The 20,737-nt window shown below is 37.5% G+C and overlaps 1 protein-coding gene across 1 annotated transcript in view; it reads right to left on the bottom strand.

Annotated features, from left to right (window-relative positions):
* The window catches only part of Ac3 (Adenylate cyclase 3), a 535,594-nt gene that overhangs the window by 124,527 nt on the left and 390,330 nt on the right, over window positions 1–20,737 (bottom strand). The window contains exon 6 of the mRNA XM_071598030.1: window positions 1,462–1,620. Within this exon, the coding sequence (XP_071454131.1) occupies window positions 1,462–1,620 (159 nt within the window). The remainder of the gene's footprint in view (window positions 1–1,461; window positions 1,621–20,737) is intronic.

The following is a 20,737-nucleotide window of genomic DNA, read 5'->3' as shown; positions in this document are numbered from 1 at the left end:
TATATTTTAGGATTTCTTAAATTATCCTTTGAGGACGGATGAAATACATACAATTCAATAATAACAGGTTTATTTGTTCAAACTCAAGAGTCTAACTTATATTTAGCCGTGATTTAGCACTTTAGTGAGAATAAAGATTTGAATAACCTAAGTTCTCTGTAAAACAGGTCTATGTTACCGATAAGCTAGTTGAAAATTACGGAATTTCACATGAATATTGAGTGTTTATATGTAATTTCCAATCTAAGATGATTAAGACCTAAATACATTGGTTTATTCAAGCAAACTAAAAGTTATAAACTGCAACGGAAAATTCTTTTCTAATACATAGAAAAGAAATAATATACATTCACGCACATCTTGATTAAACGAGTTAATATCATTAGCGCAAACCAAAGGCAATTCAAAAACTTTAACTGGCTCGTTGCCTTATCAACTAATTATCTGATTCAGAATATCACACCGGACTTTTTAGATTTAAAATATTGGTTATTTATGATAATTCTATAAAAATTGTGTTGATGAACAATTACAAGTATAATTTTTTGCGATTTCTTTGAGTTACTAAATTCTAAGCTCATAATAATAAGAAATCAAAGTATTAATATTTTTTACTTCTAGGTCTTTTTAAATGTTTAAACAAGTTCTTACTCTTGGTCGGTAGGTTGTGTGACAGCGGGTGATTCAACACCAGGCAGCTGAAATGCTCAAATGAAAGATTCGAGAAAGAAAAAATATTTCACTAAGGTATACTTGTCAATTTCACAATCTGATGGAGACTACAACTTTATTTAAATAAAACAGAGAATTTAATTTCTATTCAAATTAAAGAATATAATATATACGTACATAAAATATCAGGGTAGTACTGCGTTAAGGGTCAGGAATTTCAATCTTTTAAATATTAGTTACATTTGTATGTTTAAAATAATATTATTATGAGGAATCCATGCCAAATGGATAAGGTTTACTTTATTTTTCCAGTACTCTCAATTGATGCTCTGTTTATTTAATAATCACGATATGGATCAAAGTATTTACATATCGTATTTGAGCTTCTTTATGTTATTTTACAACGTCTATACACGATGGAAGATTGAACCTTCTGCGAGTATTGAAAGCAAACCGGTGAAGTTACAGTCCTTCCTAATAGGTGAAGGAAAAGAAAACAGCCGACACACGCTCGGCGAAACACGATCATCGCGTAACTAATGTGAAATGATTCCATCGTCTCCACTGCAAAATTAGTGGCTATGCGTGGTCGACGTGGTGTAAAACTGACATAACGACCTAGGAAACAAAGGGGGCAAGGCGTGAAAAGGGGAGGGGGTGTCCCTTGTTCCCTCTGCGAGAAAATAGGTCGGAAAGGAGGAGGTGTGGGAGAAAGAGGGTGGAGAGCAGTGAGGGATAAGTGGCCAGAGTGGTAGGGGAGAGAGAGAAGGATGATTAACGATCCCTTACCCGGGGAGTCCGCTGCTCTCCATGCGATTGGCCAGCTCCACGTCCTTGGAGTAGACGTCAAACTGCCACTGCCGCTGACCGAGGACCCCTGCCAGTACGGCACCCGTGTGGATCCCCACACGCATGTCGACCGGCGACTTGGTAGACTTCTGCACATACCTGTTGGGAGACAAAAGAAGGAAGATGCCTGATGACATTCTGCAGGACGGGCGAGGAGCAATTGCCCGTGCGAGGCTTAACATGAAGACCTTTCCAAAACATTTAGGAACATATGTCATGGGGCGTTTTCTAGGATATCATTTCCATAAATATAAGTCAAAATCAATTTTTTTCTTGATATCAAATAAGTATCGTTACATTCACAAAGATATTTGATGTACTTATGTCACCATCAGTTGAAGGCTTACCTGATGCTAAAATGATATTCGTAGCAAAATTAATCAAATTTCGTTTGGGACCACGGAAGGTTTTAAACTCAGTCTGAATAAGATGTAGCTCTTCGAATACTTGCTTACTTACGCGATGTCTTACTTCGATGTAGCTCATCGGATAGATGTTGCGTTTACAACGCTCAATTATGTTCAAAAACAGTGCATCATATACCTTATCAATTGTAGGTATGTAAACTTTTAAGTCACTGAGCACTTTTTCCTGTGCATTAATATCGGCATTGTAGTTTTGCGTGACAATCTGAGCATTATTGGGATAGCGTTTTATTCATCATCGAGTGTTTCAATGAATATGGAAAGTGCAGAATTACTAAGCAGATGGAGAGGAAAATTTCGGAGCAATTTACAAAAAAACTAGTACTAACGAAAATTCAAGCAAACGCTCTCTGGATGAAACAAATTTCTATTTAAAAAAATGAAAATATCGAGAAAAATTATTGACGATTGTGGAATTAAATAGCGAAGAGCGATTTATTACCTTCATTTATGCAAAGTTGAGCTGCATTGTTCGCATGCAATGTCACGAAGATTTTATTTATATTTAAATACAGGGATTGTTTTGTTAATAGCAATTTGTTTTTTTCCTTTATTATAAATACATTAAAAAAGATTCACTAAGACACGGGAAAGAAAATGCAGTTATAAATTCAGGTACTTATTATTTATGTTTTAATTGTGATCACTTACCTAATACAAGTATAAACTTCGATGTTACACCAACCCAAGGTTGTTTTGATAGGTGAGGGTAGAATACTAAGCTTAACTGAGTCCAATTTATACCGAGCGAAACTTATACTTTGGGGGTAGGGTACCCAGTTCTGTACCCAGGGCTATCTTTTTTCGGAGAAAGATCTGTTACCCGAAAAAATGGCCTATTGAGTGAAGGTAAATGGGTAGACAATACCGGGAGTCGAACTCAAGCCCTAGTCTCAATAATCGAATACTTTATCTAGTGGGCCTGGACTGGGCCCCTTTTAATACTATTATATTAATAATATTTTAGCATTATTATTAGTATAGCATTATCATAATATTAACAAAATTTAAAATCTAATTAATTGTACATTCATTTAAATTTTCTATCCACTCATAAGAAAACGGGTACGAAATTAGGAATTCACTATAATGTGGTGATTTTGTTTACTCTTTGAAAAATATACCTTGCAAATAGAGAGAAATATTTTATCTGAACCGATGGTCAGGTAAATGAGACAATATGAAATAAATCTGAGACCCTTTTTAATTCATTATTTTTTTTAAGTATCATACGTCCTAAAGGAACTGGACAATTAATGCGCATATTCAAACAATCTTAGCATAAACTTCAGAACTCTTAAGGTATCTAGCGATCCGTTGAAGAGAATGCAAAGAAACGCAACAAGTTGTTTGAGAGGGAAGAACTTTCCATGAATACATTACTGGAGAGTTTATAAAAAATCAAGTGTCTTCATGTGACCTTCAGTTCTAAAGTAGGCAAAATCATAGCCTTGTTCGGTTTTCATCAGGCAATTTTTGTCGTAACCAAAAAGAAAACCACTATCTCTAAAAAGTGATCACTCAAGCCATCGCCTCATTTACCTTAAGTCAATACTTACAGGGTAGCCATTCTCATTTATTTGCGGAAAAAAACTTCAGTTTGCGTAGCTTTCCAAATGAAATTTTGATTCGAGGAATTATCGGACGCACATTTTTATAGGAACTAATTAATCCGAATAAACTTTGAGGATAATTTTACCCTTAAAAATATATCAAAACATTTCGATTTCATCGTCTTTCTCGGATAATATCCCTTTATTTCAACGCACATTTTGTTTTTTATTTATTCAAATGAACGAAAAATATTTAATTTTTTTAGATATAGATATTATTAAAGACAACATTGAATTAATTAAAATACAATATTAAGAGTCGCTAATATCCATAATTTTCATTGACTGGTGTAAGTCGACGGAGGATTTATAAACGACAAGTCCATTGATAAACGGTGTAGAGCGCCTCTCTCAAAACTCGCCCGAAGGCATATACCATTATGTCATCGGACGAACGTTACATTGCTTTCATCTTTTGCGCATTCCAACTTCTTAAACACACATTTATTAAAATTCTTCCGCGGGTTAACAAAATTGCTGAATCATCCCTTTTTTTCGAGTGGATTCCTTACTGTGATAAAAATATCTACAACGAACGATTTCTAATTTCCGACCTCGGCACACCATTTACTTTCAGAGGAAAAAAAACGCCACCCGAAGCACATCGGTTAAGGGCTCAGGGTAAACGCCAAACGAACAAAATCATCAAAGGAAGAGTCGAATGGAGGTAGAGATGGAGAGAGAGAGAGAGAGAGAAATTAAAAGGAGGATGTATGGAGATGGAAAGGAGGATGGGATGGATCCCGGAATTTATTTGGCACATTTGCGATTCTCCGACGGGAAGGGCGGCGTCGGCACGAAAACGAGTATAATATGGATGAGCGAATCGCTATTCCGAGATGTTCCGCTGGAAGCCCTACGACTTACCCCCATCCTCTACTCCTTTGAATCCATTAGTTGTTGGCTGGCGGGTGCGATGGGACGGGTTTGGGAGGAGAGAAAGCCGTAAGCAGGTAGGAAATGGGGAGAGGGGAGCATAGGGGGAGAGGGGAGCATAAATGCCTGAGAAATGCCTCCTCCTCCTCATCACCACCAGACCCCTCCAACCAAACCCCGCCCCTACCCTCTCATATCCGATTCCAACGACCCCGGTCCTATTAAAAAAAAATAGAAGCACCATAGTGGCTCCCCACAAGGTCCCCCGCACCCCTCAACACACTATTCCTCCTCTCATCTCTCCTCACCACATCTCATTCCCTCATCTCTCTCCAATATCCTTATCATCGTCCTGGATGGGTGGAGGAGGAGGAGAAGGGAAGGTTTGTTGGGAAAAAGAAGCCCCAGCCACCCTCGAGGACCGGGAATGGGATGGTGGGTCGGTTCATCTTCTCCCCAGTTCCATCCTACCCCACTCTGCCTTCTCATTTCCCCTTCCTCATCCATCTCTTCCCTCTCCCGCTTTCATTAGAATCGGTTTCAACCCTTCCCCGGCTACCCTACCACTCCTCCACCCATGTACACAAACATCATCATCGCCGCCCCGGCTGATCTCCTCCCCTTATCGTCCCCGGGAAGCTTGTTACGAACGAGTCCGGCCCGGACACGATTCTAGAGTCTAACTCGCCAGCCGCATTAATATGTCGTTATAACTCCCCTCGGCCACACCACCACCTTTACATTATACAGTGGGTGGATTTTTTTTATCGTTTCCGGCGCCATTTTTTCAGTAATTACGTGATGCTGTGAAGAGGCAGCTTAGCGCGTAAACCATTCGGCCACTCATCCGGAGGCACCGGGTTAAATTTGAGTGATGGTTCGGAACATCTCCAGGTGCGATTTTCCAGATCCCTGAGCCCTCAAGGAAACCGATGTTGGCACTAGGGATGAAAACGATGCTCTTACCATCAACGTGAAAATCTCACACGCTTAACGAGTAATAAGGTCAAGGAAATTCATATCCAGTTGACCTATGGATTGACTCCGGTAATTAGTTCCCAATATTACACCTCGCTAAATTCAGCTTTTTTTCTCGGAATAGATCACTTAGGAAAAGATAATTAATTCTTATTGCTTCGGTTTCCCTTGAACTACGACGTTATTGCTACAGATCCAATGTCATTCTTTTCACATTATAATCGAAATAATTTCTTATATCCAATAGAGTAGCGATGTGCATAAAATTAGCATCAAAGTATTTTTGGTAGACGGCGTACGTATCACACTAATCATTTTCGCTGGAAAGAAAACCGATATTCATTATTCACCGCGTCTTTAGTCACAAATACCACAGCAACATAAGCTGGCCCCAGCCAGTAAAATGTATTCCAGCTGTTCAAGTAAATACAGTAAACGGGTTCATTACGAAAACCGATAGCCTTCTTGAACGTTTCGTTCTATGAACACTTAAGGTGAACACTTGATAGAAAACTCTTCGAAGTAGAAGGCAGAAGGATTTTCAAAGGCAGAAACTACCAAGAATTAGAAGGAGGTCTTACATTATTAGGTCATAAAGAGATAAGATATCAAGGAAATTTACGGACAACAAAACCTCGAATCGATGAGTGATGACGATGGAAAACGGCTTCAGTAACACAGGTTGTCGGTGTTTTCGTGAGTAATCGGTTCCGTAAAGATATATTTTTCTGATTAACTTATCGCTACCGTTTCACCGGTAAATATTTGCATGTAGTCACATTTATGCTGTGCAAATACTAGTATGTACAAAATTGCATACTACATTTAAGACTAGACCCTTAAAGATTATTCGACCCTCAATAAAAATGAATGTTTCCACCATTATTCTAATTTGGTCCTAATGCTCTCATTAGGCATCGTTTATTCTCAAAAATTAAAATCAACATCAAAAGGTTCGTGCATAATCAAATATTAACTTTCAATTTTCAGCGAGTCTGTCATTCAAATGCCTTTTTTTTGTTAAAAATTCGAAATTTACCATAATTTTTCAAACTAATGATTCTATGTATCTTTAATTTCTCAAAAAGAAAAGAAAATTTGATATGCCTGTGGATACGTACTACAACATGATGCATCTTATATTTAATGCAAACTAAGGAATTTGAGAAGAGTGGGCACCAACCTCTTATCCGACACGTCTTATTATTGACTACTGGAATTAACCTAACTTCAAATTTACAGCTAATAATTTACTCGTCTTCTTCCTTATTTCGACCAATGTTGTATATAAAATTATCTAATTATCAAAACTGAATGTGCATGCAAGTATGTAAATATGCATGTGTGTATGTGTATATATAGCCGCCGAAAGGGCGTGTGGCGGGGGATGTTAGGTCACCACCCGTAAAAAGGATCAATACCACATGCAAAATCAACACATACATGCAAAACTATACCCACAGTTTATGCTTGCATGCATCAGGTTGTGTATGTTTGTATGTCTACGAACACACATGTATTTGTGTCAATACCTAAAATAGTCGAGGCTATATTTTATAACAAACATCTGTATCACTCTTGTGGTATGATTTTACTTGAAATGGTAATGGCACCATGTGCGTTCTTCTTGAGTCCGATAAGTGGTTGCAAGTTAATTAGCATGTCGGGATCGTTTTCTGTAGTTTTAGTTTGTAATCTCATCAATGGTACACCCCTTATCTCTTCGTGCGCGGTCTATGCCTGGTATGGATTCACCCCCTACAACACACCTTCCCGTTGGCTTTCATGGCATTATGTAGAAGTAAATTTAAGCTCTCTAACATATATTATTATCGCCTGCTTAATTTCCTTCCATCCTGTAACTACATTTCACGCTGATTGAAAACTAAAACCAATAAATAAAATACTCATTGACTACCTCGATCACGATGGCACTGACGAAAAAAAACTCGAGACTCCAGAAAAATGTATTAAAAATGCTCGAATCTTTTGTTGGTCACTGTTCTCCCATAAAGGTAACCCCAGCATTTAGTAAGCCCTCAAGTTGTGCCACGAACTCACCGAAGGAGATCTTCAGTTGAGTGGAAGATATCGCCGGAGGGAGGGTGTGAGGGGGAGCATCGAACTTGGGTCCTTAAGAGCCCAACTTGGGAGCACGTCTCTATCCCTAATGCTCTTAACGGCAATTAGCCGGTCTTAATGACTGAAACGTGGATCGCGAGATTCACATCGTGGATTCAAGGCACAAAGGTAAACTGACTGCAGCAGCAAAACTCTTACGCCCAATTTCCCACCATTTCCACCCGCCCCGCCCCCTTTTGCGCCACGGCTCCACACCCTCCCGCCTCCACTCCGAGCCGCCGACTACATCCTCCTTCCGCTCCCTTGAAACCCTCCTCACATGGACTATCCCATTGTCCGGGGGAGACGGGAGCATCGGGGAGATTAAACTCCACCGTTATGCTTGGCGTTTTGAATTTGACACTTCGTCCCATTGGCAGAGGGGGCTCCGAAGTGGAAGAAATCATTTCAGCCGCGGGAGAGCATTTATACCCCTTCCCTCCAGACTTACTTTCCCTGAAATCCAAGAGACATGCACAGAGTTCGGTACTTGATCGTGCAGTTACCTCGGGAACTGATCAGACGGAAAAGACTGAGCCATATGCCAGGTCTAAATTTTCAAAATTAGAAGGACAAAAAATTTTAAAAATCTCATTTAGTGTGTTGACATAATGGTCAATCCTAAATTTGCTTGATGGGTTAGAGATCACTTTGATGAAAGCCCTGCAGTGAGTGAAATTTACACATCTGGGTAGCAGGGCAAGAGATCCTTTCTCTCAGCGGGACAGAAAATTTCTATACCCTGAACATCACACACAGCTTGGGTTTTCCAGGAGGTTTCAGCATCCAGCCTTGAGTCCTTAACCATTCGCCTATTATTCTGGCGTATTTTTTAATGAGGCTTTCATGCCTCGTAATTAATGATCCTAATTGGCATGAATTTGTTAGTTTTGAATGTGGTTTTATTCTGTTTTACGGGTGGCGACCTAATACCCCCCGCCTCACGCCCTTGCGGTGGTTAGGGGGGCATTATGCAGATGTAGATGAGTTAGCCAAGGGCATACCGCGACAATAGCACCTGCCACATCATGTTAAGACATACATTATGTAAATACATCCTTAGATGGAACACCGATCTTCCAAGTCAATCCGTCTTAGGAAACTTTAAAGAAAATACTTACTGTTTTAGTTTAACTTTCGCAAGAGATTTCAAACAATTTAGCGTGCAGAAATCAATCAAACGCATATTCAAGACTAAATAACTATCATGATCGTGCTATGCATGTCTATATCTTTTCCGTATCATTTTATCTCTTAAATACCATTAGTTGCCTTAATTCTTGAAAATATCATGCGGTCGACTCATTACTTTCTCCGTAAATTGGAAGAAGTAACGTACATCCTTACGGGTATTCTTTTTGTGATGCTACACAAGGATATTATCAATAGCTGGTCATAATTTATTGTATGGCATAGAATTATCTCGAAATAATCTCCAACCTAATTTTATTCTTAGCCAGTAACTTATCGCCCCCCTAACGCACGCCTTTGCGGCGGTTTGCGGGGTATTATGCAAATGAGACATAGATTCTTAAATATGCATTTTTTGGAAAACACATTTCCAAGGTGGCAGCATTGATTCGGCATTCGCCTTGTTATAGAATATGGTCTTGCGCTTATAATGGTGTTTCTATGGTACCCACATTGATATGGGCGAAGTACTAAAAATCCAAATGACGCATGAACGACTACTCATGACATTTTCACGTAAAATATGTTAAATGGTGATCATGATAACAAAATAAAGCCTCTAATTTGTAAAATGGTTCAAGTTCTACGCTAATGAAGCTGGCATATTTCAACGAGAAAAATAAAAAGCTGCTTCACGAAAATTGTTATCATATGCATAGAAATAGTTCTCGGATTCTCCACTCTATGTCAGTTGCAGTTTTGTGGCATTGCCACTTTTATTCGTTGAAAATTGTCATAAATGGTCAATTATGTTTGGTGAATATGGATCTAAATCATTCCGGTTCATAAAATTTTAAGTTTAATGATAATTATAAAATTTTCGTGCTGTTTTCTTGAATAGTTTTAGAGTTGTCGCGTCGAGAGTAAATCTTTCATAAACCACAGGTGTATGAACACACAAATATTCGCATAATTTAAAAAATCACGTAAACGCTCAAAGTGACACAAAAAAAGTTTGCTCAAATCCACAAATCGAATTTTTTCATGAAAATAACAGTTTCTCCAGGAGGGAAAGAGTAAAAATTTATAATATCCGCATTTTATTTTTTTCTTTTATTGAACGATAAAACCAGCCGACGCTCTGGAAAGTTTTAATAATTCCCTCATCCTCAGAAGTAAACTCAAGTGGTCTGAGGTACATCTCTTTATAATCGATACCCATGGTAAACACACTTACTTATGGATCAGTTCTTTCTAGAGTTGATCGCGGTTGATTCTGCTCCAAAAAAAAAAATAACTGATAAAACAATTAAGGGAAATTCGAAAATGCCTTGAAAAAAATCAGTACGGCTACACGCATTTTCCACAAACTAAAGGATGCCTTGCCGCACAGTGAAGAGAGTTATATTAAAATTTAATGTGTACGCGCACGTTAAAATATTTTCCCAGCTCATGGCGCGTTTCGTGGTAAACACCTGAGGTAACGCATTAAGCGACAAATGGACCACGAAAATGTCGAGGAGTAAGCGGGGTAGGCAATATTCCCTTTACAGGATAACTGTAATAAAATCTTCCCCATTCCCGTTTCCTCCATTATGCCCAGCCTTTCCATTTCGCTTCGAACACGCTTTCCCTTCACTTCCGCTGGAGTGAAACCCTCATCCAGGGAGACCACATCTATCCCTTAGGCCTCCTCCCACTTCTTCAGTCACTCCCTATGCGTCCCTCGACGGAAGCACTGCGCCCCCCATTCAAATCAAGTGACCGTGAATGCCTACGAAGGAAAAGTGTCTTTCCTTCCGGGCCTTGGTGCGTTCAATGATTTCGTCATTATTTTGGTTCTCGGGAGGGAAAGGAGACTTCGACTGCGACCCTCACGCGAACATTTCACGCGTCATTACATAACTCCCTGCCGATCCCTCGAATTCTCGTACACAAGCGAGCGTGCCCTATAATCATAACGGGGATCGTAATCCTACGAAACCGACCGACCCCTTGCCTAACGTCCTCACTAGGCGACCTGCCAGAATATCGAGAGTATAATTGTGTGTAGAGAATATTTTAAGCTATTTATCAAGATTGATGCAAGCAAATAAATACTCTTGCGAGCACTAGTCACCAGGCGACCATGTTCAATTATGAGCGTGTAACATTCTAAGTGCATAGCTAAATGACCAAAATGCTATACTATGCTGGTGTTCCTTGTTGAACCATTCCCTCAATCTTTCCCGACTTTATAATATAATCCAGATTTTATAATAAAATCTTAATCTTTCCAGTTTTCCCCAACACCTTACATATCCCCTTTTTTTGAGTAAACTGCATATAAGTTGGAACTTTTGTATATTATTCACCCGGAAATGACGAAGTAACGTCAATACCATGTCGCAATAAACTTCATATTGTGGTATGAAGTGATTATTTAAGAAGCTTTCATGTTCACCTCCAACAACATTACACCTTAATCTCCGTAATTAAATTCTCTGGGACCCTGTATCACGATTTATCACAAGCTAATTACCGCCTCCCCAAGGACGACCGCTCATTTGATGAGTTTTCTTGTCATTGTCTTTGTCAAATTTAAAATATATTTTTAATAAGTTATTTTAAGTTGATGAAAAAACAGACACAGATATAAAAAATAGTCATAGAATAAAAGGAGAGAAAATCGTTCAGATATTATTTCCACGTCGGCGGTTTTGTGATGATTAAATTTATGCGAGAAAAGGAATGAATGAATATCTGAGGTTAAAATCAGATCTATTTGGAGCTTACCAGTTAGATAGAGCAAGAAGGTAGAAAAAAACAAATGGCAACATTTAAGTTTAAGATTTTAATTTATCTCTCCATAGTTAGGAATGCACACAAGCGTAAATTTTAATGCTTTAAAAAGATATAAAGTCATCAAAATATTAATTATTCATGAATTACACAATTTAGTTTTCTGACAATTATTTTTTCGTTGAAAAAATATTCTCCTTATTTTGATAACCCGGTATCGTAATTTAAATAGACGTATGCTTTCGTGTGCTTTTTAACGATATTTTTCTACTCCAACGTAAAGCACATTATTTGCCACTCTTACGTATGGCTCAGCTAGAGAATTAAACATCTTTCAGTAACCCTGCTTTTGGAAAATAATGATGGTGTTGTAGTGAATTCTGGCTAAAGAAATGGGAACATGACCCTCACCCATTTTACATTGCCGGCGCAAATTCTCATTCACGTAAATTGCGAGAAGTATGCAGGACAATGGAAACACATTCTCAGTTTGTGGCATTGTCTCACGCTGGCAATTACCAACGCTTGTAATTAACCAGCTTTCTCTTTAATTCCGACCTCGGTTATTCCCCGAGTACATTGCTTTTTAAATCTAAACCAATTTTAGAATGATTCAGATGAAAATCCGTTATCGTTTCTCCGTACAATGTCCGCGGTAATTTACAACTGAGAAAAATCTCAAGTGAACGCAATCAGTTGCGAAATGTTACCTAAATATAGAATTTATAATTATTCCTTATTTATATAACACAATTTTAAGTTACTATGAACCTTTAAGAAGTTATATTTTCAATGTAAATGTCCCAAATTCCTTCATTATGAAGAAATAATATCCAGCTCAGGGCTTTCCATCGAATATTTTTATAACCTGAATAATCCTACTGAAAGAATTCTCTGAATACCTGAATGGCCTTCATGATTTCTGGCCATCATTATGGATTTGGGTAAGAATCACGATAATGGCATTAAATGAGGAAGGATGCGTATTTCGTTTCTCAGAGGGTCGGATTTCCCTCCTCATATTCCTTCCTTCATTTTATTCTCCTTACTCTGGTCCCTAATAGGTAATCAGAGAAACCTCTGGTCTAATACGCAAATTGATCTCTTACCATTTTACGTAAGTCAAAATGCCAAGGAATAATATCTACTCTGGAAAAAATATGCCAACTATAGTCTATGGAACATCTCCATACGTAAGAATAATAAGCTTCGAGATATTTAATTTTATTTCTCCTGCATGTGTTTCGACGAATTATTCCATCATAAGGTGCTCATCACCTGTTGAAAAAGTACGTCAAAATCTGCGGAGGATGTAGAATGGAATTTCTATGCAAACTAATGCTGCATTTTTTTCGAATATTATCTGAAAGTCATGCATTTGCCCTTAAATCCCCGATCGAATCAAAGGGGACGTATTATTGCAACTCCAAATGAAGTTACAAAACATTTTTGAGGGTTTTTTTAAAAATAGGTATTCAATTCAAATTGGAATAGCTGATGGTCAAGCGTTGGTTGGTCAGTCAGCCAAATTGTTACCATAATTAGTTGCTGTCCTTGCAGAATTTGCACATTGGACTAAAATCAATCATAATAAAATAAGGTAATGAGATTCTCAAGAAATAGGAACGATTAGTTTGCATTTAGGATCTGGAAATAAACTACAACAGGTAGAACAGTTCACCTATCTGTCCCGGGCATTACAAGAATTGCGTGATAAAATAGGGTTTACACAGATGCAGGAATCAATGACAGGCACCTTTACCATTGGCGTTAAGAAAAGACTAGTGAAAACCATAAAATGAAGCGTAATTTTGTATGAATTGGAATAATTTTTGGATGAAATTAAGGGTAAACGTAGACAGGAGGCCTTTAAGACGTGGGTGAGAAGAAAAATGGAAAAATAAAATGGATACAAACGAAAATATCAAAGAAGTCCTAGGCATAGCAAGCTAAGAGAGACGTTTGCTGATATAAATTCAAAGAACGTAGAATAATTGATTGTGAGAGATACTGAGAGGCTATGGATTGCTAAAGACGGTAATAGATGCGGAGAATTCTGGGAAATAGATGGGATGGGAGGAAAAGAATGGGCGCTTTGAATGGAATTTAGGGAGGTAGGAAGTATGCAGAGCTAAAGAATGGGTAATTGAAAAATGTAGCTTGGGGTATAAGAATATTTTATATTCTATTAAATAAAAAATTGAAAATAAAATAAGAGGTGACTCTATTTGCAAGGTAGTAGAATGTCATTTTCTCTTTTTTCTTAGAGCGTAGAATCTTTAGGGTACCAGGGTCTGGTATGTGCAAAATATTTAGAAGATTTTGCTGTCATATGCTTTCCGTATATGAAATATATGAAGTACGCGTATAAGGTATGCTATAATTAGGTGATGCTTCTTTTGAAGGCCAAAAAATATGCATCTCCTTTGATTTTAAGTCTACCTCATTGGACGAGATTAAAAGATTTGCTAAGACGTCGATGAAAAGAGGAAGGCTTTTACGAAAGCAAGATCTTTCAATGTAATGGGTAAGATTATCCTCGCTCGAATGCTAAAAACATAAAAAGGACTACTGGGATTGCCAGCTCATTTACCGACTCCCCATATTTGACTGCGCTCTAGTTCTTTTTCCCCTTCCGGGGTTAAAAGGGAAGATAAAAGACAAACGATTTCATGCCATCCAAAGCATGTAGAAGAATACCCACGTGAATAAGACCTCAAAGGAGAGAGTATTGGAAGTATTTCAAGAATTATTTCAACGGTTAAAGGAGTTCCTTAACAAGTCTATAGAGACCCAAGGCAGTTATATGCCATAATGATGCCAACAAAAGTCTTCAATTTAAAATCCTCTCAGTTTTGCATTTCCAGATGGATTACGGAGTAAAAGTCAAGGAAGAAAAGTTGAGGTTATTTGAGGAAAGGTTTTACTTCCTTGATATTTTTAATGACAGGGACATTATTTATATGGAATAAGTTTCTTGTTAATTCAAGCAACTTGCATTCAGAGAAAAAATTGGTTAATGACTATCATTGCGAAAGGAATAAAAAGAAGAAATTATTGAGTCGTTTATAATACGATGTGAGAAAAATTAGTTTTAACGTCTCAAGTGAGATGCAGTTAAAACATTTCATTTTGAACAAAAAAAATAATTTTACATCTTGTATTTATTTATTACGGCCATATTTGACGCTTAAATTTAGGTACGTGCTGCCAATATTCACGCCAGTCCCTGATGTTTACAAGCAGTGAAGGGCATTTAGAATAACCTTCCAAGTGGCAGGGTAAATGAACAAATGACCGTGAGGCGTATGGTGAGATATAGAGCGGCAGTGAACCACTTATGCGGGCAGGACTGTCGTCGCGAGTCGGACGAGGAAATGAGGTTGGGTTGGCAGTAGTACTGGTGTGTTTCCCCAAAGAGACCGTTATGGAGTAGGTTGAGGAGTTTTCGTTTCAAATTGGAGAGAAAGTATCCTGCAGTCGTAGGCATGGCAGATAAAGGGGGACGGCTACTGAAAGAGATTCGAACTAGGCGAAACAAGTGAATGCAAGAGATACTGAGAGACTGTGGACTGTTGAAGAGTATAGAGGGGAGAATGTTTGGAAAACGAAGTGGAGGAACGAATAGAATAGATATTTTGGGTAAAATCAAGGGAATTATGAAGTACACAGAGCTAAAGAATGAGTAATTTAAGTGTATGTATGCATTATGGGATATAATGATATTTTCTATTTCATTAAAAAAAATTGAAAATGGAATAAGAGGTGACAAAATTTGCAAGGTAGTAGAAGGTCATTTGCTCATTTCGCAAACAACCTGGAATTTTTAACACATCAGGGTCCGGTTTTTGCGAAATATCTAAACAATTTCCGCAGGCTTATGCTTTCCGCTAACGTAGGAACGGCTGTCAAGTATATCAATAAAATACTAGTCTTTTTTCCTGTGTTTGCACTGGTGAGAAGTGAATAGCAAATGTTTCAATAATAACCAGATAACGCTTTCACATCTTTTCGCGTTCATTGAATAACACATTGAATTTCCTATTTTATTAGCCATAAAGCTTCCTCATCAAATATTACATGTATAATCCAACATTCCCTTCGCCCTTTGAGTGCCATGCAAAATTGCTCAATTTCATGCGAAAAATTGCCAGGTTGTTTGAATGAAAAATGCAGATTTTATGGAAAACGTCTGCATAAGTATTATTCTTTATGATAATTTATATAATAGCTAATAACACGTATAATCTGAAGTGCAAAAGGAGAGATAAGAGCATAGAAATAAAGAATTATAATGTACGATTGTTACTCACATTAATAGCCATAAAGAAAAGAGTTGCCCAGAGTAAAACTGGCATTTTTTTCGAAAATTCGTCAGCATCGCTCACTTAAAGTGTTCAATGGTTATAAACTCCGAATCTGGCATAAATTATCAGTACGTAGAGGAAGATGAGGATAAGCGTCAACGCTAGTTGGTATTAAATATCTCCAAGCGCAATTGCCAGTTTTATTTTATTTTTCCTCATAACAGAATTTACGAGATTCCATAAGAATATCTATCTGCCTGGCATGTGTAATCGATCTATTGCTCAAGTACTGTTCAGGAATACCATTCTAATTAAATTATTTCCATTAATATCTTAAAAATCGCACTATTGGACATTTTATTGAAAATATATTAGCACGCACTCACTATCAATCACGTTAAATCGTATAATTAAATGATTTCCTGATAAAAACCTTTATTATAGCCCATACTATTGATAGAAATCAGATCGTATTGGTAAAATTCTCCAGACCTGTTATTATCAAGATTTTAGCATCCACTGCATGAAATAAAACCCTCCAATGGGTTCAAAGAAAAACAATTCCTTCTAAACTTATCACGAGGAATTAGGTGTCCCAGATCAGCAGGTATTTTAGAGGAAGGATATTTCTATTTTAATCTTTCCCATAATATTTTGTCATCAATTCAAAAAAAGATGCTCAAAATCTGATAAAGAAAAGCTTAAACCTTTTTAAAGTGACAATTAACACTATTTTTTTGAATTATTTTATTTAATCCGAAAGCGAGTTCCCCTAAATTGATTACACCATCTTTTGTGATTGAATCTATAGCCAATGTATGATTTAACAAACAGGAAACATGTTTTTCAAATTAGGAAGCTATTAGCCACTTTTTCGGATTATTTTGAGGTTGGCATTTGATTACACTCCTTGGATTACCTTCTTAGATAGGGTGGTGATGTTAGAGAAAAAAATGCATTCACCCAAATGTAGTGGTGTACAGATACTGTACAGTATCTGTACAGTGTCTGTACACCACATTCTAAAATATTCAACATAAACAAAGGATAATAGGTACCCTAGGGACAGTTATTACCCGTCACTGTTGGAAAGGCAAAAAATACGTTTATGCAACAATCAATCTCGTATTTCTCAACGTGGCGTTTTAAAGCAATCACAAATATAAATTGCAAGCAAAAATGAAACATGAATTTGGAACTTGGGACATGGTATTTTTCCCATTTATGATTAGTGCCTCAGGCCAGCTTCCACTCTTTAGTAATGTATTGGAGCAACTTATAAAAATGTTCGTTCATGTGGGGAAAATTCTCTTGCAGAGATTAGTGAAAACATTCTACCCCCTTGGGCTCGCAAAGTTTTTTGATAGGTTTCAAATAGCAAATATATTTTCCTATGCGAAGACCTGTGACAAAAGATAAACCGTTTCCGTCTCTTTAGTCTCAAACGATTCATCAAATATTTCATCTTTCGGAAGAAGAAAATTCTCCTTTTCCCCGACCTGTGCCTCAGAATAAATGAATTACAGGTGATTCCGAAGAGCATAATCTCTATATGATTAAAATTAGAAAAAACTAATAATTTACAACTTTCTCCAGGTCAGACTTTACTGGAGCAACTTGGAAACTAGGGGAAAACAGATGAAATTCCTACGAGACCTCTTTAAGTAGAGCACTAAATATCGTCCAGGTGAATACTGTAAGTGGCTCAAACAGGGCCCGTGATTTCACAGCATTTGGCGAATTAGTGACACGTGATACTCGGAGACTATGGAAGAAGAAGTGCAGTGTCTACTGTGCTCAAAGTAAAATGAATTGCTTAGAGGGCCACGTGGAAATATATCAAAGATCAAAGAGCTGTAGCGATCATTGATTTGAGAGCGTCAATAAAACGGATTTTTATTCAAGCTAGTCTGCTTTACGTTTCATTAGGATTGAAAATCATTCCACACTATCATATGGTAACGATACCGATGGAAAACTCTTCACAGCCGATTGGTCAAGGAGTTCGTTATCATTTCATGAGGTCAGATTCTTCGTGACGTTTATGATGTAGGAATGGGTTTTTTCACTCAATCGCCGTCATGGGGTAAATGGTTGACGGATAGAATACAGATGTATCCCTCCTTCCTCACCACTTCAATCTTTCAAGCCGCCAACTTTTTCCCCCTCCCTCTTCCACTGGTCTCACATCCACTGTAGTTTTCCATTATCCAAACTTCTTGCGACTTCCGTTCCAACCCCTCTTTGTCTTTCCTCCATTCTCAGATTCTACACTTTTAATACTTCTCTCTTCGCTGTTCCTTCTAATATTCCCATCGAAACAGATGCCGAGAGAAAACTTTCCGACGATTAGGATGTAAGTCGAGCAAAATACTTAAGCCCCTGCAAAATTTAACTTTCCGAATATTTACCGGTTTTCCCACCATATTTAATTCTTGACGGTCTTGTAAATTCTCGGAAGGAGGTCTTTTATACGAGGTTTTTTTTCCAATGAAACTGAGAGCTTCCGCGGAGCTAAGAATCAGATTTTTTTCTTAAAATCACCAAAGGCTTGAGCATTTGGCCGGCTATTGGAAACTTAAAAGAGCTTGAGTTGACTTAAGTCTCAAAAAACTCCCCAATCCTTGGAATCACGATACTTAAACCTTTTACCTGAACGCTAATATGAACTTAAATAAGAAATCATTTATTATTTCATTTATAATTCCTGATTCATACGTCTTCTTTGAAAGCCCAAAATAAAATATTCATCACTAATTTGAGAGGAAAAATGAATTCATGGTAAACCATAAGACGGCCATTTGAATGATGATCATTTCATCAATTATATTAGCTAGTGAAATTATTCATATTAATTCCTTAAGCAATTTCATATGGCTCTGGAAAAAATTAACGCATTTTATTTCCCCTACCGGGTGGAAATCTGATCGCTTTGAACCTTGGCAAGATAAAAAATATCAAGGCTAAAACAAACTAGTTCCAGTTCTTTAACCAGTGCCCTTTTCCTTCTCTGTCCTCACTCCAGCATTTTCCTTCTCATAGTTCAATTATTTGCTGTAATTCAATCTTTGCCGAATTTTCTCGATTAAAATCTTTTGCTCAACCATCGGGGTTACGGCAATTTATTCCAACGCCTTCTGACATCTAAACTCCGTTTTAATTTATAGTCGTTAGATTTCATGACGGTATTTTGATCATAATTAACCTTAAAAATGACGCAAAAATATTAAAAATCATTAGTTCCGTCATTGCTGATGCGATTATGTCATCAAGAATATTTTGTCCTACGAGTAAACACGGATTGAATTTTTAGTACTTTCAAAAGATCGTTGACGAAAGTGTCCAATAAGGGCCACTTTTAAGTGACTTTGACGAAAAATTGAATGACTGTCTAAAAATAGTACTCGTTTAAAACTCAGAGTGTAAATCTGAAATCGCCTGAAAAAAAAATGCAAATTCTTTATTAGGAATTTCAGCGATTTTTTATCTAATGCCCTATCATGTTCACAGCACCTATTTCTTCCATAATTACCTTTAGCATAAATACTTCTATAAAATAAGGCCCACATGGAGAAACTTGAAAAACGAATGTGACGATAGTTTACGAGAAGGACTCTCGCCACATCCACTCATTATTTCAAAGTTCTAATGCAGAATAAAAAGTACTTCCCTTTTCGCGAATTTTTGAAAAACATTTTTGTATTTTATTTATATATTATATATATCATATTTTTATTTTTATTTATTTATATATTATATTATTATTTATATATTTTGTATTTTACCCAGCCGTATAATGTCATAGATCTGCGGCTGGCAATCTGAGTGTATAATTAAATTAGTTTAAAAATAAGTACGTTTTAAAATAAGAGTAAAAAGTACTCGTACTTATTTTACTCGTTTACTGGTAAAAATCCAGCCTTTCCCTTACAATCAAGTGTATCGTACCTTATTATATTTCTTAAACACGCTCAAAAATGAATATTCGTTTAGAGATATCTTAGATAAATCAGATAATTTAGAATATTATGTTCTAATAATTGAATGAAGACCTGTATTGGTGACAATTTTCCAACTTTTGTATTCACCTTCGTCAAATTCCTCATGCCAATTTCTCACTCCGTGAATTCCTAGGAGACCCCAGATTCGGGATAATTTTCAGTTTATTAAGGTAGGAACTAAAAAAATGCCAAATATGCACGAGTTAGACTGAAAACCTATTCCTTGCTTAATCAGTATAAGAAATCTCAGTCAGCGAGGGATGGGTAGGGATCGAAAAGTGGTACACAAAATATCGACCAGATTCAGCCACCGAAGTATATATGTTTTGCATGCCACTGCATTCTCAGTACTCACTGCCTTTATTAATATTTACTAAAGGTAAAATTTAACGGTCCAAATGTAAATAAATGATGCTGGAATTCGGTTTATAATATATTAGTCAGATAATAAGCGAGGTTTTTCTCATGTTTTTTCCCCACAAATCAAAATGTAAAAATAAAATGGGCCATAATTTTCGACACGAAAGATTAATAGGATAGTAAAACTTGTTCAAAAACACGTCGTACTGATCTGTATAACATGAATCAATGAACGATAGTTGATATGTGATCACAACGCAGATGAATTGATCACTCGCCAAAGTTAACTTTGATCGGGGGAGTTCTCATCACCGCCGTCATCGCCGTGGTGCTTCCAAAGGGTGCCACGCTTCGATCGCTAGACCTTGAGACCTCTTTGCGTGTGGCTCCCGATCCTCTCCCCGACCCCGCCACCCACCCCATCACCTCCCCCACCTCTCGTCGCCTCCTCCCGAATCCGAACCCGTCGTCTCCTCCCGAACCCGTCCTCTCTCTCTCTCACTCACACAGAGGTAGCTGCATCATTCTCCGACCCCTTGCTATCCACCCCTTCGCCGACACACACACACTCACTCCCGTTCCCGATTATTCGGGAGGAGGAGGAGCCAACAGGCGGGAACCGC

Source organism: Hetaerina americana, unplaced genomic scaffold (genome assembly GCF_022747635.1).
Source record: "Hetaerina americana unplaced genomic scaffold, ioHetAmer1.1.p SCAF_9, whole genome shotgun sequence".
In the NCBI taxonomy this organism is placed as follows: domain Eukaryota; kingdom Metazoa; phylum Arthropoda; class Insecta; order Odonata; family Calopterygidae; genus Hetaerina; species Hetaerina americana.
This window is presented reverse-complemented; position numbering and strand designations above follow the sequence as displayed.